General features: G+C 41.1%; 2 protein-coding genes across 6 annotated transcripts; one reads left to right on the plus strand and one right to left on the minus strand.

Annotated features, from left to right (window-relative positions):
• The first annotated feature begins 29 nt into the window (after positions 1–29).
• On the plus strand, positions 30–6,180 carry DNAJA4 (DnaJ heat shock protein family (Hsp40) member A4). Of its 5 annotated transcripts, XM_064456723.1 has the most exons (8): positions 30–67; positions 179–220; positions 2,030–2,210; positions 3,148–3,252; positions 4,039–4,266; positions 4,346–4,576; positions 5,073–5,173; positions 5,262–6,180. In XM_064456723.1, the coding sequence occupies exons 2-8, from the start codon at positions 185–187 to the stop codon at positions 5,478–5,480; spliced, it is 1,101 nt and encodes a 366-aa protein (XP_064312793.1). In that variant the 5' UTR covers positions 30–67; positions 179–184; the 3' UTR covers positions 5,481–6,180. The 5 variants fall into 5 exon arrangements, with proteins under 5 accessions (XP_064312793.1, XP_064312796.1, XP_064312791.1 ...); XM_064456721.1 differs by lacking the exon at positions 30–67 and having other exon boundaries at positions 185–316; XM_064456724.1 differs by lacking the exons at positions 30–67; positions 179–220 and adding an exon at positions 669–1,044.
• Positions 6,181–6,686: 506 nt separating this feature from the next.
• Positions 6,687–16,049, minus strand: SKIC8 (SKI8 subunit of superkiller complex). The gene is made up of 11 exons (XM_064456729.1): positions 15,898–16,049; positions 14,415–14,458; positions 14,295–14,322; positions 13,838–13,943; positions 12,758–12,930; positions 11,171–11,319; positions 10,734–10,827; positions 9,879–9,972; positions 9,112–9,204; positions 8,373–8,451; positions 6,687–6,968 (listed from the first exon to the last, which is right to left on the minus strand). The coding sequence occupies exons 2-11, from the start codon at positions 14,424–14,426 to the stop codon at positions 6,879–6,881; spliced, it is 918 nt and encodes a 305-aa protein (XP_064312799.1). The 5' UTR covers positions 14,427–14,458; positions 15,898–16,049; the 3' UTR covers positions 6,687–6,878.
• Positions 16,050–27,056: the final 11,007 nt, after the last annotated feature.

A 27,056-nucleotide genomic window follows, 5' to 3' on the forward strand; every position in this document is an offset into this window, starting at 1 on the left:
AAGACCCGCGGAAGAGGCGGGGCAACGGCGATCGGCGATCGGGCGGCACGAGTGGGTTACTGCAGCGGTGAGCGCGGTCCGGTGGGCCTTTCCGGGATGCCGGGCGTTGGGGGAGGAGGGCCTGTTCCGGGCGGGTAGCGCGGCATAACGCGGTGTAACGCGGCGCGTTCTCCCGCAGGGCACCATGGTGAAGGAGACGGAGTACTACGATATTCTGCAGGTGAAGCCCAGTGCCTCCTCTGAGGAAATAAAGCGCGCCTACCGCAAGCTGGCGCTGAAGTACCACCCTGACAAGAACCCTAGCGAGGGCGAGCGGGTATGCGGGGGCTGGGGGCCGGACCGGGGCCGGTGGGCCGCCCGCCCGCCATGAGGCGACAGCGCTTCCGGCGGCACTCGCGGCGTCTGCTTGCGCCGGGCAGGCCCCTCTGGAGGGGTGGCGCCGGGGCTAAGCTCGAGCCCGGGCCTTGCCTGAGCCGGCCAGGCTTTCTACTGGGTCTCAAAATGGACGGCTCGGGCGGGAGGACCCGGCTGCTGGCGCAGGGCCGCCTGCGCGGGGCACTGCGGCTCTTCCACCTACCGGTCGCTGTTGGTGTACGCACGCGGAGAGCGCGCCCTTAATGTTCTTGTAAAACTCTAATTTGCTTAAAGGACGGACGTAATGCCCTTCTTGCACCATAGTGCGATTACATGAAGGCTCCTGCCCTTCAATGTCTGTAAAAGATTCCTGAAGCTGGCGCCATGCTTGATGGCCCAGCTGTGGCAGGAGGGGATGCCTTAGTTCCTCGTCCTGGCCGCTGTTCCTGCCGCTCTCCTCATGGTTGCCATTGGGAGCTCATTCTTAGTAGAGATGTTGATGAAAACAGGCAAAGCTGAAAGGGTTTCTAGTGTCCTGATGGCCTTTGCACAGTCAGATGTTGCAGAGGTAGTGTGCAAAGGTGGATCCAGCTGCCGGCACTATTGTGCATGCTGGGGTTTCACTGGAAGGATTTGTATTCCTGAACAGGATGAGTTTTCTGCAGAGACAATGCTAATGCAGATGTCAAGGTAACTATCCAGAGGAAGTCATTGGGCAGCACAAGGGTGGACTGTTGACAACACCACCACCATTTTATAGGCTGTTAGCAGAGACCTGCTTAACTCCACATGTTGACTAGGAGGATAAACAAGCACCTCAATTGGAGAACTATGGAAAACTTGAATGATGGGATTATTTATCCAAAAGCTGGTCTAATAATACCTTAACATAAGAATACAAGCTCTTAATTTGTGTATCTAGTACACTAATTTACAAAACTCAAGCTAGTTAAATAGCAACATAGTCAAAGGTAACCTCTTCGGCTTTTATTTTTGGCTTGCTTCTTTACTTACACTGCTTTACATGGTCATAAGTAAATCATGTTTAAAATGGAAGTAGTCATTTCTGTAATAGCAAATTGTGATTAAAAATTGACTTAGTCATCTTAGTAGTAGGAAATTCTTGATAGCTATTTTAAAAATCCCTTCAATTTTTTTATAAAGTGGATGGTTTAATTTGTATTTAGGTCCTGTTTGCAATGAGTAAGCAATAGCAGTGTCTGGTCACTTAAATTTCTGTTTAGTTGTAACTGGATGTAGCAGCTCACCAGCTGTGAAGGATCCCTGTGTAGCTCTAGAATGGCTAGCACAGCTGTGGCCATTGAGCATCTGGGGATCCCCAAGACTTTGGGGATAGCATCATACCCCTTTTTAAATGGATTTGTTAGAGGTGTGTAATGGTTGCAACTACCACAGTCACCAAAGTGTAGCTTATAAGTTGGATGTGACTCTGAATTAAGTCCATTGGTAACATGGGAGGAGGGGGGAGAGGGAGAAAAGGGGTGGTTTTCCTGGACAAAAGTGTATGATTACAGTTTGTTTAGGGAGCTTCCTTTTGGAAAAACACAAATGCTACAAGAGTGTTACAGTGGCTCAGTCGGAAGATGGAGTTGCATATAAGAGGGTTACTTTTCCTCTTGGTCATAGTTGTTCAGAGCTTCTTTTTTCTTTTTAGTTTAAACTCATATCCCAGGCATATGAAGTTCTGTCGGACCCAAAGAAAAGGGACCTCTATGACCAGGGTGGGGAGCAGGCTATTAAAGAAGGAGGCCTGAGTGGCGGCAGCTTCTCTTCACCCATGGACATCTTTGACATGTTCTTTGGTGGTGGAGGCCGAATGAATAGAGAGAGAAGAGGTACACAGTTCTAAACAAGTTCTAGAAACTCTAACCATGCACTTAAGCATAAAACACCTGTGCTACGGTACTGATGTTCTGCTAAGTGCACGTAGTGTGGATATTGCTCGTTGCAACAATAGATCAAGTAAACTATGATTTTTTTAGTTATTCAAGCATTAAGATTCTAATAAAGTAGATAACATGATGTAGCTATAGCAATCTTTCTGATAAATTCTGTTTATTTTTGGTTAAAGTGGGTGTGGGTAATATGTAGGGGAGGGGGAAACACTGGTAGGTTAGAGCAGTTGAATTAGACCTGGTTTAAGTTACTTTTTTTATCTCAGATCTGTGCCTCACTTGCTCATATGCTTTGAGCAACTTGCTTCAAAGGACACCATCAACTTAAATGTCAGTAATGTTAAATATCATTAAAATATTTGGAAGAAGTTATGTGAAACTGAGTACAGAGTGCTACCAAAAGCATAGTACGATTTTTGCTTTCTCCATGCCTGTTGTCTGTTGAAGGTGCAAGTAGTAACTTGCTCTAAAATCTTTAAAATTGTGTTATGAAGTGGCATGGAAATTCATAGGTAGGCATAACAGCAACTTGTAAATTGACTAGATGTGAAGCTGGTAGTGTCCTTGCATCTTGCTGTTTCTGTTAAGCTTATAAAATTTGGGGTAAGAGCAGGGGTAGGGTGGCTTTAATGATGCTTTGCTTAATTACAGCTAAACTTTATGTTCTGCCATAAGTGGGTGCAGCTCAGTGGAAGCTGATGGAACTGCACATGCTTTTAAGGGGGCTGAGCTGTGTTCAGTTTGGAATGAACTTTACATTTTTTCAGTGAGACTGTGCATGAATGAAGAAGTGTAGAAGTCTTTAAATAAACATTTGTCCTTAGAACAGCTGAACCAGAATTCACCTTTCTCTCTGATTTTTTTTTTTCTTTTAAAGGCAAAAATGTTGTGCATCAGTTAGGTGTTTCTCTTGAAGACTTATATAATGGTGCTACAAGGAAACTGGCACTGCAAAAGAATGTTATTTGTGGAAAGTGTGAAGGTAAAAAAAAAAAAACAAGTGGTTTCAAACCACTTTCCAATCTTGTTTTTAAAAAGAACATGGCGGGAGGGCTGGGAATGAAGTGTGGGGTAAGGTTTTTTAAATTTTTTTACACCACCACCCCCTACCAAAAGCCTGCCAGGGTATTTAGTTCTTATTTATGCGTATTCAAGAATAAGGCTGTCTTAAACATAGTGGTATAAAGTTATTTCAATGGCAGGCTTAAAGTCACTGAATTATAGTTAAGGGTACCTAAATAAAAAGTATCTTAATCTAGAACTCTAATAAATGTCTGTTTCATTTAAACTTTTTTAATTGCTGTGGGTAGAAGCTTGTATTATGCAACTGATTTTACAGCTGTTAAGTATCCATAATGACTGGTTGTATTTGAGGTAAATCTTAATGAAGTCTTGTATCTTAGTACTCTATTAAATACTTAGCAAGTAGATTCTTTCCGAAGTATTAATAAAATGTCTAGGTCTTGAAGCTCATATGCTGCTAGTTCCTTGAAAACCAAGATGTATTGAGAGGTGGGGCAGAGGCTAATAAAATAAGCTGTGCATAGAAAACTTGACTTTCTTGTGCTTGTAGAAACTTCTAACTTGCAGGGCATGTTTTGTGGTGGAAACTAAATTCCAATTACATGGGAAATATATTGCTGAACTGCTCTGAGTTGCCCTAAGGGTGCTCTTGAAGTCAGTGAGTTCCAGTCTGACTGCTGTAGAGTAACTTGAGTACCTTTTTTTTTGTTTGAGACTGAGATCAGGTTTAACTTTTTTGTCAAAGGTTATGGCGGAAAGAGGGGGGCAATAGAAAAGTGCCCTGTGTGTAAAGGAAGAGGAATGCAAGTTATAGTTCAGCAGATTGGACCTGGCATGGTACAACAAATCCAAACTGTGTGTCCAGAATGCAAAGGCCAAGGTGAAAGAATAAATCCAAAGGACAGGTGTGACAACTGCAATGGCTGTAAGGTTGTAAGAGAGAAAAAGATCATAGAAGTTCATGTTGATAAAGGTAAGAACTGTATATTTGTTCTGTATTCCTAATCATAGTCTATAGTTCTGCAGAGAATAAATGGGTTTCTTCTCTACAGGTATGAAAGATGGTCAGAAGATAGTATTTCATGGAGAAGGTGACCAGGAGCCTGATCTGGAGCCTGGTGATGTTATAATTGTGCTTGATCAAAAGGATCACAGTGTCTTTCAGAGGCGAGGGCATGACTTAATCACAAAAATGAGAATTCAACTCTCGGAGGCTTTATGTGGTTTCAGAAAGACCATTGAAACTCTGGATAACAGAGTTCTTGTCATATCGTCTAGACCAGGTAGGCCTTAAGAGTTCTGATGCTATAAAAAACTGCTTGCTTGTTTCATTGTGCCTAGACTGGGATTTTGATGCAACGGATGACAACTACACTTTAAGTCATTTAATTTGGTTGGTTCCTTGTCATTCTTGTTGCTCTTCCTAAAGCATTAAATGCAGCATTATAGCAAAGATGTGAAATGCTTCATGAACTTCAGCCTCTGTTGGTGGGTAGCCAGGAGAATATTCAAGCGGTGAAAAACTTAAATTCTACTAGATTACCTATTAATTCAGCCTTCAGGCTGTACTAAGAGAAGCTGATTCTCTTACAGTAGAGGAAATAGCCTAAATGGCCTTACTTCTGTATGGCTGGATTGTAGTACTTTTCACTGCAGTCTTGAAGTTGCTTAGTAGTCTCCCTCGGGTCCTATGGGAACACCGCTTGCACATAACCCTACTTTTCATGGTTATGAAACATCTGTCACATAAACTTACTTATAACCCATGCCTCCATATAGGTGAAGTGATAAAACATGGTGACCTGAAGTGTATATACAACGAAGGGATGCCTATCTACAAATCTCCCATGGACAAAGGCAGCTTAATTATACAATTTTTGGTAAGTTGAGTGTTTTTCTGTAGCAAAGACATCATGTTGGCATCAGGAGTAGCTATTAATTTTTTTAAAAATTAATATAAAATTGTAGGTCCAGTTCCCAGAGCACTACTGGCTCCCAAGGGAGAAACTGTGTCTGCTGGAGGCCCTGCTTCCTCCACGAGAAGATGTTATGATTACAGATGAGATGGATCAGGTAGATCTTGAAGATTTTGATCCAAATGAGCAAACCTACCGTAACAGTGCAGGAGAAGCATATGAAGAAGATGAGGAGGGTCCAAGAACAGGAGTACAATGTCAGACATCTTAAAGCAAGGCGGAGTGGATGTCATCTAAAAGTGTAAATTTTCACAATGAAAACTGCATGGCTGTAATAGCCACTGCTTGTGGTTTTTGTGTTCAGCAAATTGAGTTGCTGCGCTGTCAGTATCACCTTTTTGTAACTAATTTATATTGTGTTCTTGTCTTTATATATAAAGCAAATGTCACACAGCTGAGAAACAACTGAGTTGGTATACTGTTTGCTGTGAAGGTTCTCAATTTATTTCACCTATGCTATTTATATAAGACTTTGGCAATATTGATAAGGCTAAGTTGAGTGTCTTATGTAAATACTTTCATACTGGAAAACTAATTTCATGAAATGAAACATAGCAGAAATAACTTGTAATAAATAGAATTCTGCACATTTTGTCATGTTTCTCTTCTACTTTCTAAGCCACTGTAAAACCTCCTTTATTTAAGTAAGTTCCTCTAAGCTTAGATTCCTGTTACCAAGTCTAGCTTGTTCACCGTAATCAGCTTTATCAGCTGCAACACTTGTACCTGTTTTTCAAAAGCATTGCATAATAGTGCTTTTCTCTTGTATTAGAGGAGCACTCCTTCAGCTGCTTCATCCTTTGTAAGTGTAACTTAGAGCTACAGTCTCTTCTTCTACCCTGTATAGAGTGTAGCCTGCATTGTTCTAGTTTACATACAGACACACTAAATAAAATTTTGATCTTTCAGAGGCTCAAGCTCTCTATTTCAGCCTCCCCTAGAAAGGGCTTTTCTTCCTAGGAGTGATGTACTTCAGCCTTAATGAAGATGGGGGGGGGGGGGAAAACACCAGATGCATAGGGTATACTGCTGCTGTTTATAACATGATAAGATACTGTACTACAATGATCATACAAAGGAAATAAAGCTTTAATCTTTTTTTCTAATAGGTTTTGTATTAAGTCAAGGTTGAAAACAACTCCACACTGCAGTGAAAATAAACCATGATCCATAAGCTGCATGTCACCACACAATTGCCACAACAGGTGTTCAACTTACATGACCCTATTGCCCTGCTATCATTTCCCATACATACAACACAGCCTCAGTCACATTTCCCTTTGCTTAAAATAAGCTGCTGTGAGACTTGGTCACCACTTTCCAGCCCCAGTCTATTTATGTATAAAGGCAGGGGAGATTAACTGAGCTGCTCCTTCACACATGACAATGTACCTCCAAAAATAATTTTTTCCAAGGATTAGACACAAGTTACTTGTAGCTTTTATTTTTAAAAAAAGCCTTCTCTTATGCTAAAGAAAACTGTCATTACATATATCTGGTTTTGCAGATCAGCATTACTAAAATGCTTTTATTGTACTAAAAAATTACATAGAAGGTCAAGAGTAGTCCTAAAAATGGTCACAAGAGTTAACCAAAGGATCTAAGACATTTAAACTGGACAGTCATAAATATGAATTTCTTGGTCATCTCCAACAGATACAATCTTGGACCCGCTTCCATTGTATTTCACTCCCCAGACCTGCAAATAGGACAGACACTAGGTTATCAGCAGGACAGTAAGAACAAATGTCTTCAGTCACTTTTATTGACTACAACAAGCAGAAGAGGGAGAATTATTTAAGAGCACCTTATTAGAGTTGGTCCAATTATGGCTTCTGCTTTAACAGCAGATGAGGTTGATGAACCAGAGAAGGACACTGCCATTTAGAAGCCTGACAAGTTCTTATATTCCATTCCTACTGCGAATGGATTGCACAATCTAAAGATACTTGAAAAAAGCTGAGTACTTGCCCCAGTTTGCATAAATCTAACATTTTCACTCTTGCCCATCCTGTCTTCCTTTCTGAAAAGAATATTTTAGAGTGCTTTCAGGTAAGCAAGAGAGACAGTATTTTTTTACGCAGACTGAAGAATGATCCTGTTTATCCTTCACTAATTAAGACAGCCATTTACTTATCAGTACAAAATTTAGAAATACTCAGGTCAGTCCTCTGACTTACGACAGTTGCACAACCTCTTAAGCAACCCCCATCTCCATCATCAGGATGATATCAGGAAGGCTACCCAGCATATTAACATGGGATTGCAGAATGGGTATATTGACAACAGTGTGTTTTGGGCAATCTCATACACCGTTTTGCATTAATACATAAAAAACAGCCTTCCCAAGAGCTGATACATCTCTACCTTCCAGAAATTTACGAGATCATAGACAACAGCTAAAATAACACTGGAAATCCAATTCCACTTCATACTTCAATACTAAAACCCCCATAGGTGTAGCTACCTGAGAAGGTTAGCAGCAAAAATGTACTATGGAAGGAAAAGCCCAAATAAAATCAGAATGAATTTTCTTTGTTAAGTCTTCCTCTGTGATCAATTAAAAAATAGCATTATTTATTTAACACCTAACATTTGGAAAAAGAGTAACTTGGTAGATACTTAACTTCCTCTACCCTCGTGGGTAGCTATCACTGAGGAGAAAAAACCAAAAAGGGTATTACAGACATTTGAGGAGGAAAAAGTCCCAAGTTTCAAGGGTGCTTTCTAGCATCTGTTTAGATAATTCCATCCTTTTAAATAAGTATTTTCCCCCCTCACCTATGTAAACGCTGTTCAAGTGACAGAAATAAGTAAGAGCATAGACAAAGATAAAAAATAAAGTCTGGTAAGAATCCTTTTGGCCACTCAGGATTGCCCTTATTTGCACCTGAAAAATGCAATTATTTGGAAGAGAGAAACCTACACGCTTGAAGCATTAGTTCAACATTTAAAATAATCATGAACAACTTTTAAGCTTTCATTACAGCAAGCTGAAGTCCAACCCTGAAGCTACAGCACCAAGGTGAAGCACAAATGTGCACAACTCCAAAACTAAAGCTCTGTGAACACAGTGACCTAGACAAAGCAATAGTAGACATACCTGATCTTGGTGGTCAAAGAAAGTGTGCACACAGGTTCTTGTTCCAGCATCCCAAACTTTAACACTTTTATCAGATGAACTGAAAGAAAAATAGTATTGACAGATGTTTAAATTCATAGATTAACTATCGTTTAGTGCAAAGCTTCGAAGATCCGCTACGATAGACATAAGAAACCCTCTTTCACCCATCAAATAGTAATGAAGTAGCAAGGAGTGCATCTTCTGCCAGGGTCCACTTACCTTTAAAATACATTTACTGTTTCAGTATCTGCAACATGAAAATGAAAGCTCCCATTTTAGCCAGAAAATTCTTTGAAGCAAGTTCTTTTATAAAGAAACTGCTGTTACATATACTTGGTCCCCCAAATGCCTGAGCTGTTGTAAGAGTTAACACTTAAAGTTCAACTAGATTAATCTACTACTACGTTAGGTTGTACTTTTTAATTCAACAGCAATTTTTCAGCTATTTAGAATTGAATTGCCCTTCTTTCTGGTTTAAATGTTCTTCATTTGTAGGGAACTACACTGCAGTGCGATGACTTACCCTATAAAATACTATTCCCTGCAACTGGTACCACATCATAGATTGGTTCTCAAGTCTTTAATTGTAATGTATGTTATTCCATTATAGATTCCACTGCAATTTGTACATATTTACTTTTTATGGTCTATCTCCCTTTATAAATAGAAAATTGGGGGTTTTTTCAGTAAGCATAAACAAGTTAAAAATCCTCAATACCTGGAAACAAAATGGGTATCATCAGGACAAAATGCTACATTTAATACCCAGGATCCATGACCACTTAATGTGCCAGCCAAGTTTGCATGTTGCCTGTGAAAAGAACAAATTTCAACATTTGGTTTGTGAATTCCAGGGAAAAAGCAACAGGAATATACTCTAGCTAGTGCAGTCAGGAATGGTTCAGTGCAAGGTCATGGAAGGTGTCTCCTGGACATTTGTTCATCCCAGCTGAACTGGTGATACAACAGATTCTGATTTTCCATTTCAAATGGTTAACATAAAAAGAAGTCACTAAGAAGATACATTGGTGGACAAAACAGTTTCACCATGAAGGCAAAGTAATACAGGTTTAGGGAAGTAAAGATCACTAAAGCAGTGCCTTTTCCTCCCCAGGATCTTCCAAGTTTTTGCACAATGCAACAGAAATAGGTCATAATTTCTTGGGTACAGGAGAGATCTTCTGGGTAAACAGAAGATGGGTAAACACAAGCACACAGGACAGATATACAAAACATTTAGCCTGCTGCCTACAGGGCAAATATGAGGAAAGTAATTTGTTTTCAAGTTAAAGCTGTCATCCACATATGCACTTTTTTAAAAGTATCTGAGAGTGCAGTATTCTATTATTTAAGACACTATTACATTAAGAAGCACCAAAAACTGAAGGGAATTAGAGAGAGCAGAGGGTTTGATATATTCTTACAGTATCAGCCTCTCTGAATAGTTATTTTCCTGTTAGCATGTCTTGCAAAATAACAACTTACACATCGTAGATTTTGATATAGCCGTCATCTGAAGCAGTTACAAGTAACTGAGAATCTGGAGAAAACGTCAGTGAACGAATAGGCATCGCATGACCTGAAATTCAAAGTTATATATGTCTTAGAATGTAGCTATTCCTCTTGCTAATGACAGTACTTAAGAACAGCATGCCCTGTTGAAAGAAAGCAACCTCTCGAGTCTTTCTCTCTGTGCCTCTACAGACTTCTTCACACAACGTAAAACAGAAACTGACAGTAATTCTGAACTTTGAACATTAGGGCATGTCCACTGCAACACAAAAGTATCTGATTTTTTCAGCTGTGGATCTTTATTAGAAATTGGCATATTTTCTAATACTATTTCATATTGTTTAAGTGGTTGGGTTATTAATTAACTATACAACCAGACAGAAACTGCATAAACATTAGAAGCCCATTTATCTGTTAGAAAAATGCATGTCTTCTACAACACAAAATGTTTGGTTATTTTTTAAAACAGGAATAAATGAAAACCAATACCATTGCAAAAAGAGAAATTGTACACATGGCAGCACACATTTGGCTTAGCTTCATTCCCTTGTACTGTGCAGCAATACAAGAAGAAACTGCACTTAAAGAATTTAGTTAAGCATTACTGACTATAACTTTTGAGACAGGCATTTATGATGCAAGCCTGAGTGTACAGTTTGCCTCTAAGTGGTTTAAGTTACAGCACACTAAACTAAATACTGTCTAATGGACAGAAACATCAACTCGTTTATGTCATGGCTGTTGTATCTTATTCTGACTTGCATTATATCCTTTAATTTTGTTGAGGAATGAAGCCAGAACTTGGGTATTGCAAGCACACAAACCTACCTTCTAGTGTATGCAGAAGTTTTCCAGTTGCAATATCAAAAATATTGATAATGCCATCTATTGCTCCACTGGCTAAGTATTTTCCATCTGGACTCTGTAATAAAACACAAGAAGGACGCATTTAACAACTGTACGCTATGTACCTCCTTGACATTCTCTTGGCAACTTTTCACAAATACCATCTATGCGAGATACCTGGACTCCAAAAATCCTGAAGACTTCAGCTGACGTATTCACAATATGTGTATAAGAAAGATCAAAGTATATTTTCTGTATATGCAGGGGGGGAATGTCACGCACTTTATATTTGGAACTATCAAAGTATGGCTGTCAGTATTATGCGGAGATAAACAAAAGATGGGAACAAAAATATCCAACTTACAACATATAACAGCAATAGCAATTTCACATAAGAAATTATCAGTTGTGCTTCTTACATATGCAATGCTAAGGATGAACTTTCCTCTGGTGTCCAGAGAATATTCTTTCTTTCCGGTTTCAACACCAAAAATATTTACTTTTCCCACATGACTTCCCGTTGCAAGGTACTGGGAATCAGGTGAAAAAGCCAGGGACCAAGCGTCAACTGAATTAAAAAGAAAAAAAATCAGTTAGCTGTTTCTAGTTCTTATTCAACAGTGTCAGTTCTGTATGCATCTGTTTAGACATTTAACCCCCTAACTGATCTTAATACTCTAAACTCTACTACATACTCTTAAGAAGAATGTACAAGCTCATGAAATTTAGCTTCCTCCTATGTAATTAGTAGAGCATAGCTTGAGCCATTTATTTCTGTTTAGTGAGAGACTACATTTTCTAACAAGACCTTGAGCCTCCTGTAACAATAAATTTAGAATTTAAGACTGCCTAAGTTAAGGAAAGCAACACTAGTATCTGAGATGCAGGAGAAACGCTGATATACGAATGTAATATAAATCAACATTGCTTGCAACAGAATTTAAAAAAACCTACCTTTTTATAGCAGCACAATGTACTTATCTAGCACAATGTAATTCACAGGTTTTTTTCTATAGGCTTAATATTAATTACCTAAAACACTGCAAGATTGTGCTTAAATTAGGGACTACCAGTGGACCAATGAAATATTTAGAATAAAATCTTAGGCCCTGGATTCCAACTTGAAGGACATAACATTGATCCAGAGTTCAGCTCTACTGTGTTTTGGCTTGCTTACTCAATGCTGTGTTTTGGATTTAGGATGAGATATTTTAGTTGCTGCTAAGTAGTGCTTACACTAGTCATGGACTTTTCAGCTTCCCATGATCTGCTAGGTGCAGGAGAAGCTGGGAGGGGGCACAGCTGGGACAGCTGACCCCAACTGGCCAAAGGGATATTCCACACATGATGTCATGCTTAGTATATCAGCTGAGGAGAGTTGGCCTAGGGGCAGCGATCACTGCTCAGGCATGTGCTGGGCATCAGTTGGCGGGTGGTGAGCAATGGGATCATGCATCACTTGCTTTTTGTATTATTATTATTATTATTACTACTACTACTATTTTACTTTATTTTATTTCAATTACTAAAACCCACAAGTTTTCCCACTTTTACTCTACCGATTCTCTCCCCCATCCCATCGGCAGGGGGAAGTGAGCGAGTGGCTGGGTAGTGCCTAGTTGCTGGCTGGGGCTAACCCACCACAAGTGCTTACAAAGGAAGTTCAGATTTTCTTTTAAATAAATTTGAATAAGCATTTGAACTATTTTTTAAAATATCTTTTTATCAATACATCTGTAAAAGCAAGCTGGCTTCCATTCTGCTTTATGCATCCAGCAAAAAGCAGATCTAAATATATCTGAGAAAGCATAAATAGTGTTAAAAAATAAATGTAAAATTGTCTAATACTTTATGTTGAGTTCATAAAATCACAAGATTTTTGCAAACAAAGATTTAAAAAAACCCCTACCCTAGTCATCTCATATGGCCTAATTATACACTGTACGGTATTGCTATCTAGATTAAGTACACTTTTACTCAGAGACAGCTTAACACTGCTATCTTACCAGGACCAGCATCGATTGACTTGATCTGTTTGCCAGTTTCTAAATCCCAAAGGCGAATATGGGCATCTAGGGAGCTGGATGCTGCAATGGAGCCTGTGTGGCTGATATCCACGGATACCACGCCCAGCTGGTGACCCTCCAAAGTCCACTGTAGATCCAATTTTTCATCATTCCTTTTGTTCAAGGGAAAGAAAAACCTAAGTATGAATAGCTGGGAGTACTTAACTGACCTCCAAACTCAGACCAAACAAACAAACAAGAAAACCCACAATTCTCCATTTTGTTCAACAAAAGGGGAATCCCGCTTCATTCATGAAATGGGAAGACAGCTACGCACGCATTGCTCTCTGTACTTAAGGGAATGATCCAACAAATCAATCATTTACCATATTTCTGCAAAACAGGTACTTTATCTTAATTTTGTAAGTAGTCCCACTGAAATGTCCATTACACGTCAGTACACGGGTGCTTACACAGCAGACTGTTAATCTGCCCGCATAGCATGAAATGCAATGACCAACATTTTTATAATCATCACAACAGAGCTACTCATCTCATTAAAGTGAAGCACACACTCAGTACTGCTTTCGCTAAGAGACAGAACAATTTCTTTGCAGAAGCACATTCCTGTATCACTTGTATGAGGATTATAAGGATTTATTTATTTATAATAAAAAAAGGAAGACGTAATTTCCTCTTTTACTCTATTCCCATTATTCCTCTCACAGTATACATGCTCCCAATGCATTGTCTCATTAAAAGCTGCATTTCTAATTCTTTGGTTTAGAAATACATCAAGTTGTATTATTCTCTGGCAGATGACATGTAGAATTTGACATGCATTTTCAAAAGGGTTCATGTTCTTTGAAAATTAAAGCACATCAAAATGCTACCACTCCAAGAGAAAGCACGCACCAATGAATATAAGCTTGCTCAAGAGAAGAGTTTTGTGTGCCAGGCTACCCCTTCCCTGATGTAACTTCTAACATCCCTGCAGGTTGTGGAAATTCAAGACTGCTCCACCTCCACACTGACTAGTTCCAAGGCTTAAGACTGGTTAATATGGAGCACTTCACTTACCACTTCCAGACCTTCACTAGATCATCCAAAGAACCAGAGATCACTGTTTCAGAACCATCTTTTTTATTTTTTCCCCAGGCAACTGACCAAATGGCATCATCATGAGCTAAAAAAAAAAAAAGCATAGAAATTAATAATTAAGTGGTTTCTTTTGACAGAAGAACTGTTTTGCTAATGCTAAAACTGCTGATTGCAATGTTGGCAATAGAGCCCTTTCCTCTTCAGGCATATCAGTGCTCTGAGAGCCTTGTCACTGTTTTCATTGTTTCAAAACACATGATGTATTTTGTTCACCAAGGTCACTTTTGAAAAAACAACATAGCTATTTTTGAGTTATTCGGATTTATACTTAATATAAGCATAATCCAGGTCATATCACAAGTATATCTGCCATTATCAATTTTTTACATCATCCAAGAAGATCAACATTACTTAATACATGTTAGTGTTTTCTCACCTTGCTCTTGCTTGAAGAGAATACCGTACTAGAAAACAAAAATAATTAATATTACGTATGAGTGGCCTAAAAAACCATCTAGCTGGCAATTAGTTTAATTAATACTGTGTTTTTATTTACCTGTGTGGTCATGTCTTTATGGAAGCGATCTTAACAGGAATGCTCTGGAAGGAGAAACTCCATTAGGCTCAGCAATAAGACTCTGCCTCAGAAACACTGCTCTGGAAGGAGAAAACCTGGCAGGCACAGGAGTAAGGCCTGAGGGAAACCCTGCCTTTTTGCCACCCTCCACTCGCACGGCAAGAAGCCAACACGGGTTCATGAGGGGAAAGTCCTGCTTAAAAACTTAATTTCTTTCTTTCTAGGGTCACCCACCTAGCTGACCAAGGAAAGCCTGTCGATGTAATCTTTTTGTATTTCAGTAAAGCCTTTGACACTGTCTCTCACAGTATCCTCCTGGACAAAATGTCCAGCATACAGCTGGATAAACACATAATGCAGTGGGTGAGCAATTAGCTGATGGGTCGGGCTCAAAGGGTCATAGTAAATGGGGTTACATGGGGCTGGCAGCCAGTCATTAGTGGGGTTCCGCAGGGATCCATTTAGGGCCGATACTCTTAATCTCTTAAAAAATGACAGATGCTGGGCTAGAAGGAATACTAATTAAGTTTGCTGATGACACAAAATTGGGACGAGCTACTGACACTCTCAAGAGCAGAAAGGCCCTGCAGCAAGATCTGGACAGACTGGAGAGCAGGGCAATCACCAACCGTATGAAGTTTAACAAGGGCAAGTGCCAGATTTTGCACCTGGGGCACAGGAACCCTGGATGTACAGACAGACTGAGGAATGAGAGGCTGAAGAGCAGCTCTACAGAGGGATCTGGGGGTCCTGGCTGACAGCAAGTTAGGCATGAGCCAACACTGTGCCCTGGCAGCCAAGACAGCCAACTGTGTCCTGGGGTGCATCAAGCACTGTATTGCAGCTGGTCAAGGGAGGTGATTGTCCTGCTCTATTCTGCACTGATGAGGCCTATCCTTGAGTACTGTGTGCAGTTTTGGGTGCCACATTATGTTAAGGATATAAAGCTACTAGAAAGTGTCCAGAGAGTGGCCACGAAGTTGGTGAAGGGTTTAGAGGAGAAACGATATGAAGAGCAGCTAAAGTAACTTGGCTTGTTCAGCCCAGAGAAGCAGAGACTGAGGGGAGACTTCATCGCGGTCTGCAGCTTCCTCACAAGGGGAGGAGGAGGGGCAAGCGCTGATCTCTTCTCTCCGGTGACCCACGACAGGACCCGAGGGAATGGCAGGAAGATGTGCCAGGGGAGGTTTAGGTTGGATATTAGGGAAAGGTTCTTCCCCCAGAGGGTGGCGGAGCGCTGGAACAGGCTCCCCAGGGACGCAGTTATGGCGCCAAGCCTAAGCACTTGGACAATGCCCTCAGAAATACGGTGTGAACTTGGGCTTGTCCTGTGCAGGGACAGGAGTTGGACTCGATGATCCCTGTGGGTCCCTTGCAACTCAGGACATGCTATGAGTCTACGCGCCCGCCACGCCAGGGCCCAGCACCCCCGCCGCCTTCGCCCCCCTTCGCGGTGCAGTACCGTGTCGTGCCGTGATGCGCCGTGACGTGCCCACCACGGAGCCTTCCGCCCACCGCAGACACCACTACCGCCGTCACACTGTGATGACGTCTTCTTACCACCGAGAAGGCGACAAGAACGCCTCTCCCCAAAGCCTGTCTCTCTGCCACAATAGAGGGGGTTGCGGCCACGCGCTCTCTGCTGCCGCCGTGCGGCCAAGGGTGGGCTCCCTTCGCCCTAAGGGCCGTAACGGCCCTAACGGCTTCCCGGCCGTCCCGCGCTGCCGCAGCCGTGCGGCGGGAACACTGTGCTTCAGGCGTGCCGGGGCAGCAGCGGCGGCGAGGCTCGTTACTGCCCTGCCCGCAGCCCGGCAGCGCACGGGGCAGCCCGGCTCCCCGCCTGCTGCCTCAGGGGATGCCGGTGAGCCCCCCGGGGATGGCGTCAGGGTCTCCGTGTTCAGCCACTGTGTCCAGCTGCACCCCTTCCCAGCCCTTCTGCTCGACACGCTTACTCAGACAAAGAACCCCTTGGGCGAGGGGCCGGACGCTGTAGTTGTAGCTGTCCAGAAGCAGTCAGCACCTTTTGTATACGATATAAATAACAGTAATATCCTCCGGTGTTGCAATGGCAGCAATGATGTAAACTGTGGAAAACATAAGGACTAAGGAGCGCATCCAAGTCTGCCGCCTCAGCAGCGTTGGAAGTTTCTGATTGAAAATTGCAGCTGGCTGCCTTTTGCCAACCAGTCAGGGTAGACGGAGCTCAAAATTTACGACTTACCCTAGGCTGCTGGGTAGCTTATCAAGCCCTACTTTACAAATCGCTGGCTCCCAGGATCCTGGAGTTGCAGTAAAGTTGAGCAATACTGCCCATATCTCTAACCACAGCACGGCTTCTTTAATTTTACTGGAGTGAGAGGAAGTTTCCCTACTAATCATCTGTTTCAGGAAGGGAAAAAAAAAAAAAAACAAACACCACGGTATTACTTTTTTGGAAGCTGAGTTTTTTCAAGTTGCTGCCTCTGCTTGCGTTAGAAGTGGAAAAAATGTCGGCATTAAAGTTCAGGAGAATAAATCAGATTGCCTGAGGCTTAAAATTAAAGACAAAGGATCAGTGGCCTTTCACAGCTTTTAACCAGTCTTTATGTGTACACAAAGCTCTTTGAGATCAATAGAGCTTGTCTGAGTAAGCAAAGTAACAACCAAAACAGGAATTCTGAATGTCTTAACACAGTTCTGCAGTTAAGAATGAAAATCTGGGTAAACCTCTTACATATAATTACAGGATCCTTAGTTCTCTGATTATTTAGATTGAGCTTTGAGAGAATTTTAAGGCATACTGCTTTAATATATTGAATTTCAGAAATGCTCATTTTCTTGTCAGTAATGATGAAATGGCAAGCATTTTCCAAAAGTCAGAGAAATCCTACTATTTCTTACCAGGATTCTCCTAAGAATTCTTCCATTTAAATTCGTACTTAAAATTTAAGACTTTCACCCTGTGTTCAAATAACCAGGCTTTGGTTTTGCGATTCTGTATAGAGTACTGCAGTACTGTAACATAATCTTTGACAGACAAAGTGTTTCTAATCCCTCCAGAGTTTTCACATCATGCAAAGCTCTTCTACGCACTAGTATTTACTTTGTACACAGAGCACCTTAGACCTTCATGGGGAAAGATTGTTATTTCTCTCCTGCGAGCGCAGAGTGAGACTGTGGGTTATTTCCTACATCACTTATGACACAAATCTGTATTTGTCAGAGTGAAAGCTGATTAGATGCTGCTTTGATGCATCAAGAGGATAATCTGAAGCAAAGTGTGCCACATGTTCAATTTATAGATAAACTGCCTCCTTGGAGTGGTAACAGAGAGCACATTTCTATATGTTTGTCCCTTTTCTGGAGCTCTAGCACACTCTGTATCTATATGGATATTTCAGCCCTAATCAGAATAATACTTTACGAGTGCAGATGTGTTTAAATGCCAGGTTTTTAAACAATGTTACAAGGGAAAAACCTGATGTATTTTAAAAAATTATGATCACCCTGATATTGTACTAACACACCAAAGTGAATTAGGTCAAGACTTTGAGGTACCATATAAACCTTGCAAAAGGCACTTCCCACCCACAGCTCAGTTGCAGAGAACAAACTGAGAGCAAAACGCTTAGCTTCAAAAATAATAGGCTGAGTGCCATTGTGGCCAGCTATCACAACCACAATTCAGATCAGCATTCACAGTTCAACACCTGCCCAGCCTTACACAGAAGATGAATGCCAAGTAAGCCTTGATTTATTAGGGTCTTGAAGACATGTAGACCTCCATAAAACAGTAAGGCTAGATAATTAACTGGGAGCTTCAGCTCTTGAGGTACATGAACACTACAGCATTCAAATATTGTCAGGCACGTCAAATCCTCTTCCCCCCTGCTCTGAATAATTCATTTACTGGTGGGTTTGAGAAAAATGATAACGGTATTCAAGTTATGTATGGTGTGTGCCGAAGTGGGTAATACATTAATAAGTATTCTGGTGGTTATCAAGATGGAATGACCTTGTCAGTTTAGGAAAGGGACTGTATAACATATCTGCACCTGCAGAGGGTTGGATTCAATTATAGGTTCCTTTCAGGGCTGATCCATTAATTTTGGGTTTGATTTTCCATCTTAGGGTTCAGTGTAGGATCTAGTCATAGAAACCCACAGGCGCTGCAGAAACAAAGCGTGACTTCTCATAGAGCTTGGAGTCTGTGTGCAGATTTATTCCATCTGCCCATTGTGGGGCAGCAGCACCAAGATAATCTCCAACTCTTCCAATAGCAACGGGTTGGCATTCACAATGAAACATTAATCATTCCACATCCTTCTGTGTCTGGGGACACCGAACAGTTGTGTCAGGAGCAAAGAATCCTGTGCTTGTGTTGCCTGATGTGCCTCTAGGAAACCATTAAGGGAGTGTTCCTGGGAGTGAATTGGAATGGCATTTGTGCTGTTTGCTCATTCGTTTCAGATATCTGTCCCCTCCATCAAGTTCTAGGAAGACAGTTACACACAGTACATATACCTTTCTCTTGAAAGACAGTGTATAAGCATGTATAATGCACCCATCAGCATTGTAGTGCATTAGCATGAGGGTAGTTGAGGCAAAAGCAAGAGCCTGGGAAAATCAGATCCTAATCCAGTCTACAGTTCCACTTTCAAAATCAGTCCAGTTGCTTCCATGCAGATTTGATAAACTTTAGGCTTTCTGTTTGTTTTCCTCTGCTCACTTATTTCTTTGCTACATCTTTTTCAGCTGCAGTCCCCTTTCCTCCCTTTTCTTGCCACTTCATATGCTTTTTCACTGACAGGTTTGTCTTTGATGGTCCCAGGCAGCTAAACTGGGATGTGGAGTTGAGTATAAACTTTCCTGAAGTTCACAGAGGTTCAAATCAAGGCTTTGCTTTAAACCAATCTCTTGCCTTATTTTTCACAACATCCAGTGTAAAGGTGCCTCATGTTCCAGGTGATGGCACCACACCCAGCCATCAGACTTTATAGGATATAGAGCTGGAACTACGCTCACATCTTTAATCCAAGTGCTGGCCAAAACAGGGAAATGATATAATAGAAAAGCTCTTCTTCAAGAATCTGAAACCAAGTCCAAATATTAACTACATTCTTCCCTGTGAGTCAAGGAAGGATCATTTTCCCAGTTCGCAGATGGGTGAAATCTGAAGCAAGGTGATGAATTTAGTCAGTGGTAGATTGAGGAATGGAACCCTTTTTTCAACCTCTTGGCATATGCTCTAACTCAGTGTGTACCTAAGTTGCTTTAAGCTTACACTTAAATGTTAAATTGCTTCTTCAGCAAGAAAGCAAGCCTTTCAATGTATTTGTTCAACAAGCAGTGAAAAGTTCTTGGGACAGACAAAAATGGAAAAGAAAATCAAAACTGCCAGAGACTGAGCTTATCAGGAAAGAAAATCATACTTAGCACTTGCAGGAACAAATCTTTCTCTGACTGGCACTGTGCAGTTCCACCCCAAGGTGTCCTTGTGGGGTACTGCTCAGAGGAAAGCTGGTCCTGGAGGGCACTTCCCTTCAGGATGGATGAGGTTATTTCAGCATGGATGATGTGGTCAGTGAGATTGGAGTGAATGAACACCTGCTTCTAGGAGAAAAGAAGAAAATAAAACAGTTAATTAGACAAATAAATACCAAAAGCTAAACTCCATGGAAGCAACCTCTTCCCAACTGTTACCCACAGAGAAGCCAGAATAGTTAGATATAATTACAGGCATTTTAAACTCCTGCTTATGGCATTTATAGATCAAAGGGAACCTTTCAGACCACAGTTGTTTTTAAAGGAATAATAAAATAAACAAAACCAAGCAAAAAGCATTGTTTTTCATGGGAGACTTTCTAACAGTTCATCTATGCTTGATGGAAACTTAACCCAGACATTATTCTCACCCTATTTTCTCCTTCTTGTGGAAAGACTTCAGTTCTTCCTTCATTTATTTGCCATATTTAATCAGAATTATTATATTTTATTCTTGATTTTGTTCTCTCTCACAGCTTCTCTTTTTTTATGGGGCGAGAGGTGGGTCAGAGAGAGCTTCTAAGACCTTAACATGAGCCTGAAATGTTGAATGACTATATAAAATGCAAGTACTATAAAAGAAACATCTGGTGCTTGTTTGTCAGGATTGAAATAAGGCCTTTTAAAACATCATGCACATGCTTGGGACTTGCTTTTAGAAAGCACAAAGTTTCAACCCATACATCAAATCTAACAATAAAACTTTTCTCTCTGGTATGAAGAATCTCAAGTGTTTTACCAAAATTAATGTATGTTTCTTGCTATTGTGGCTTCAGATATACATGACAGCTAGCGAGGACCTGATCTATGACTTTATGTACCAAAACTGAAGTACCTGAGCACTAGGGAAACATTTTTGGCTGTCAGTTAATAATTGGCTGTTTAGTTGTGAGCAATTAAATAATGATCACATAATCTAAGCCACTAATTTAAGTCTGATTGTGTACTTTTTACTTTGGTATCCATACCTGATGCTACAGAAGAAAATGCTGTAACACATGCATATTGGTAGGCTTTTCTATGCCAAACATCCCCCAAGTGGTGTTCAGTTCTCAAGTATGAACGAATGTCTGCAGTCACTACCTGTATAAAGCAAGATACTATCCTCAGAAAGCAAGAGTATGAAGGCATCAGGGATCCCATGCACTTTTTTTTACCCAGAATGCTAGTTGTTCTACTTGCATCAGGGTCATGTGAAGTTATGATGGGTGGTGGCAAAGAAGATAAGAGAAAACCTCTTTTTTTTTTTTTTGTGATCCCTGCAGAAAAATGTTTGAATAGATTGCTGAACTGGGAGACAAGGAAGGAGTTCCCTCCACCTGCTATGGGATATTCTCTGCCTGACCAAGCTGTTCACACTTAATTAATGATGGAACGAAGGCATCATGGTTCTAGTCCCTAGTTATGTTATTTGCTCCACTGTAAAATGTTATTAATGTTATGCTTCTTAGGGATTCTCTTTATAAACTGACAATCCACTTAGCTGCTAAAATTAGCTTTTAGCCAATTTTTTGCTGGAGCAGGGAGCCAGAAACTGACCTGGCAATGTGGCACCTTTTTAACTTCAAGGGGCTTTTTGGTATGAAAAATTTCTACAGGATCAAATGTAGAGGGCGCAACTCTGGCTTTTGAGAATAATTGGTAAGAAAACTCAGGAGGAAAACCCTTCATTCATTGGCAGTAGATGCAAAGAAGGTTTGTAATAGTTAGCTCAGATACCCTCAGAAACCTCTAGTTGTGTTTAGTAAGTGTTCCTATGTATTTTCGTGTTGGCATGTAGAATATATTTACATAAATAGGCACTTAGGTCTTCAGTGCCTAGTATCCATTTGCATGGGCTGCTGGCAGGCGGACTATATGGATACACTTGGCTCAACCAGTCAATTACTTTGCCACTTATCTTCATGTCACTGCCCCGCTTTGTTATTGCAGCCTTCAATGCCACTTCTGTCTTCATCAACACTGTCTCATTCATGCTGTTTGCTTTGATGACTTTGCTGGGCAACCTCTTCCATGTCCTGGTCTCCTTGTGAGAGAGGCTTATTCTTCTTCAGTTTGCCTGTCTGGCTCACAAACCCTTGTGAATCAAATTGACAATATTAACCTTACACAGAGGAGTTATGCTGGAGGATAAATGCCGGTGCTCTGCATGCTCTGGCCCCCATGGAAGTCAGTGGGAGGAGGACTATGCATAGCACATCATAAACATTACATTCAGCTACCTCTGGATGAGATGCTTGAATTAAACCATATAAGTTTGTTAAATCATTGTGTCGGTCGCTGGCTGTGAAAGCCCATTTTACAGTGCTGGTTCAGCATACTATGTCTGAACAGCAAAAGCATGTGTTCATGTCTCATAGATTTTACTAGGACCTGAGCACATGTTCAGTGTCTGCTGAATCAGTTCCATATATACCTCATATAACACGCTGTACAATTTCCCCTGCTATTGTGAGTTCCCATCATAAGTACTTCATTCACATTTGACATTGTGCCAGTGATGGGTGTTTCATATAATGAAAAAAAATCCTGACTTCTAATGAGATGATTGTTTGACTGTTTTGGTTAGCGATGTGTTACTGACATGTGCAGAAGCATGGCATGAGGAAACAATAGATTTTGTGTGTGAGGTAATCAACATCTAGGTCTCAAGCTTTATAAGTCAGACATAAAACCAGAAAAAAAAAAGATTAAAAACTCCTCCTGATTACAGTGAATTTCAGATCGATCACTGTGACTGGAGGATTGTTGCCAACGGCACGAAACACTGTATTGGAATTTGGACACTGTGATCCCAAGGAAGTCTTCAGTTCTGTGTGTTTTCCCTGACAAGAAAACCTATCCTTTGAGAATTGTGATACTTGATTTAATTTATGAGGTGACACCTGGAACCCTGTGCTCTGACAAGAGATTCTTGAATTTTGGTGGCTTGGAAATGCTGTCTAAAATGCAAGTATCCCTTCCAAATTGGACTTGCAGGTTCCCAAAACCACGGTGGGAAACTCCTGAAGAAAGGTTTTCTTGCAGAGATGGATGCATTGAAAATACTGAGAGTGCAATTTTCCCTGTCATGTCTTCGCTTTCAAAAGTAGACTCAGAGGTAGTAAGGGTGAGGAGCCCCTAACTATACTCATCATATGATGTTTGACAAGTGTTAGTGAAGTGGGTTTTGCACTGCACAGGATTCAGTGCTTCTGCATTTATCTGAAAGAGAACAACTAGTATATACAGCTGTACAGAGCTGTATTTGCACCTGTGAGCCAGTTAGCTACAGCTCTTGACACTGTCTAATGGAGGGAAGTTGTGCACAACATTTCTGTAATAACACTTAGGCCAGAGCTGATCCTGCATGAAAACAATCACACACTGAACCCAAAACATCTGAGGTCAGGAACAAAGAGAGTCATCTTTTAGGCCCTTGCAATGCACCACCAAGTTTCATCAAGTGCAGTCAGTAGCTTTCATTTACCAGTTCATACGTTGGTTACTGGCAGAGATTTAGCAGGTTATTGTCTGAAGTGCTACAGTCACCATAAAAATGACTGGGATATTTCAAATTTAAGTGCCATCACTGGATATTACTGTGATATCCAGTGTATCCCAGTGTTGTGGTTTAGGCCCAGTCAGCAACCAAGCACCACGCAGCCGCTCGCTCACTCCCCCCTGGTGGGACAGGGGAGAGAATCGGAAGAGTAAAAGTGAGGCAACTCATGGTTTGAGATAAAGACAGTTTAACAGGTAAAGCAAAAGCTGCGCGCAGAAGCAAAGCAAAACAAGGAATTCATTCACTGCTTCCCATGGGCAGGCAGGTGCTCAGCCGTCTCCAGGAAAGCAGGGCTCCATCACACGTAACAGTTACTTGGGAAGACAAATGCCATCACTCCAAACGTCCCCCCCTTCTTCTTTCCCCAGCTTTATATACTGAGCATGACGTCATATGGTATGGAATATCCCGTTGGTCAGTTTGGGTCAGCTGTGCTGGCTGTGTCCCCTCCCAGCTTCTTGTGCACCCGGCAGAGCATGGGGAGCTGAAAAAGTCCTTGACCAGTGTATGTGCTACTTAGCAACAGCCAAAACATCTCCACATTATCACCACTGTTTCCAGCAAAAATCCAAAACATAGCCCCATACTAGCTACTACGAAGAAATTTAACTCTATCCCAGCTGAAACCAGGACACAGTAATAGCATATGGGATTGGTACAAGTCTGTAACTAGCAGTTTAACAGTAAAAGCTGTATATTAGGAATTTTACCACTGAGCAAGGTAGTGGTAAACATAAGTGACTGTTGGCCAGCACAGCATTCACCAGTCTAGTGCAAACAGACAGACGGACACAGGTCCAGTTCTTGCCCACATGAACACAATCTTAGAAAGCAGGTAACTATAGTTTCAGCCCAGTAGCTCAGTATTGAATAAGAGAAGGGACAGCAGTGGTCCTGCCTGGACTGCCATTATAAACAGGGATTTTATAAGAATGCTCAGAAAGTAAAGGGGTTTTTCTGGCTCTTTCACACTACTGAACTAAGAATATACAAGTGTTCTCAGGTCCTGATCCAGCAGAGTATTTAAGCATATGCTAAGTGTTTAGCACTAAAGTATTTTGAAGCATGATGCTTAAGTATTTTGCTGGTTCTGAGCTCTAATAACAGGAGATGAAGGTAATAAAATCCCTCTCCCATATTCTCAGTGAAGATTGTTGTCCAAATGCTGAAGAATCAATTTTAAGGAGGTATTTATGTGAATGTTTTGCCTAGGTCAGATTCTTCAGTTCCTGAATTGGGGCTGCTTCTAGTAGAGTCTTCATGCATTTTGATAAAATGTGTGTGAATTTTGAGGCTCTATGTGAGAAAAGTGACTTATCAATATAAAAGGTGCTCTATCAATCATAAGAAGAGAGAATGGGAAATTCAGCTTCATAGCTGGGTGGTCTAAATATTGGCACATGATCCTCTGCAGCAGTTTTGAATTTTGAAAAGCAGCTTTTCCAGCACATGTTTAGAATTGGAATAATTTACAATGTGAAGAAAAAACAAATTACAGATTTCCAGTGTAAGTATCAAGGCCCAGCAGTCTCCTGTTTCCATACACTGCTTCTTGTGCCAGGTTTCGGCTTCTGAGGAACTGAGCAATGCCCAGGAGAAGGCCTTTGCTGGGAGAGTAATGCACAAAAGCTAAAGGAGACTTAGTAACATGAGCTGCAGTCTGACATACTTTAGAGCCTTAAGTCCTGGATAGCTAGAATCTAGTCATCCTCCTCCTGACCCTGTAAGTGAAAGAGTAGTAAACCTGGGTGGCTGTTTATCCTCGGTGCAATCTCAGCCATGGCCGGTTATGTTGCATGTGTATTCACCTCTCCTTTTGTGCAAATCACAGCAAGAACAGATTCTTTTCCAAAGATGGGAAGTTCCTGGGTTTGTTACATGTGGTAATAGAAATATTATTATAGTAACTGCTGATAAGGTGCTGATTTAAAGAGATGCAGACTGTAAGTCATGGGTTTCAGTGGACAGTTTACCTTAGAAAGACTGAATAAAACCAGAGAAGTTTTTTATTGTCTTTGGTGATCCATATCTTGAATTTGAGAGCTGGATTTCCTCCAAAAGCAAGTGGACAAAATTCAACTATTAACAGAGTGAATTTGTCTGTGAGGATTTTACATTGTCTAGCTTCTTAAAGAAAATATCAGCTTGCTGAGTAAATAATCCTCTTTGCTTTGCCATCTTTGCATTGTTATCTGCACAAATTCTTTTTGTTGTTGCTGGTCTGGGTTTTTTTTTTGGTATGAATTAGGTCACTTTCCAGTCCCCTTGCATTAGAGCACAGTAACAAAATCCAATGTGACAGTTCCCCAAATGTTGCAATGTTTTCAAGAGAGAGGTGTGAGGTAGCAAAGAAAAGCTCTGCCCTTGAAGGAATTAAATCTCTTGAAAAACACAGTCTCAGATCCTTCCAAGCATTTCATTGACCAACTTTTCAGCAAACTGCTGAAAACATAATTGGAGTCTGTTTTGATTGGTAAAACCGCTCTGGGAAGCAGTCCATACGCGAAGGGGAAGATAAGCAAGGAAATCTGAGATACACACTGAGCTAGTGTGGAAATGACCATCCTCTCAGGCTGATCTGAACTTTCCCAGGCTGCTACACTGTGCAAGAAGAAAGGAAACAGCCCCAGGCTACTGCTTCTTTACCTGCTTCTCTGTGGTGAGGTCTAGCTAGTGCAGTTCACATAGACCACTTTGCTGAGGCAAAAGGAGGCAAGCTGGGCAGTATGGGCAGACACTGCGTTCCCAGGAACCAGAACTTCAGCAAGTTTAGTGGGGGAGAGGTGGGTATGCTCTCTGCTATCTATGATATTGCTGCAGCTTGCTCTCCATGAACTGATGCTGCTGCATAAACAGTGGATGGGGATCATGATTACCCCTCTTTCCAGAGTTCCCTTCATCCCATCCTCCTATTTCAGATAACTGCCTAAAAAAGAAGATGAGAAATCCCAGGGCTTGCTAGATGGTCCTGCCCGAAAGCAATCCCATCAAGACGACAAATTTTTTTTACATCATGCCAAAATCCTTCCAAGAACAGCTATAGCCTTTCCTTTTTGGAGCGGCTATATTTTATTTTCACATCTGATGAAATCAAAATCCATGTCCTATGTTCTGAAATGTACATCATATACTGAATTCTGATCAGAGACATTTATCTCAGGGTTAAGATGTTCAGAATGTTAATATCATTGCAGTGCAGTCCACTGCAAACACACATGCTCAAATAAATTAATGCTGTAGGCATTCTTGTAGTTTAGGTGCATATTTTCTTGCAAAATTGTTGCAATTAAAAGCACTGATATCAGAGGTCCAGGAATGTAGAACTGGCATCCCTTTACATCCTGTATGAGGCCCATGTGTGATAAAGGATTAATGTGGAGCGTAAATAAAGTTTGCACCACAAGACAATGAGCATTGCAGAAAATCAGGCTCTAAACATATAGCTGAAATAGAGAAGGAAGAACAAACCTGAGGATTCAGAACGAATCCAAGGACCCCATTCTAGTAGGTGTTTGCAGATTTCTTCTGGAGATCCCCATCTCTGTGTAGAGGCA

Source organism: Phalacrocorax carbo, chromosome 7, assembly GCF_963921805.1.
Source record: "Phalacrocorax carbo chromosome 7, bPhaCar2.1, whole genome shotgun sequence".
Classification (NCBI taxonomy): Eukaryota; Metazoa; Chordata; class Aves; order Suliformes; family Phalacrocoracidae; genus Phalacrocorax; species Phalacrocorax carbo.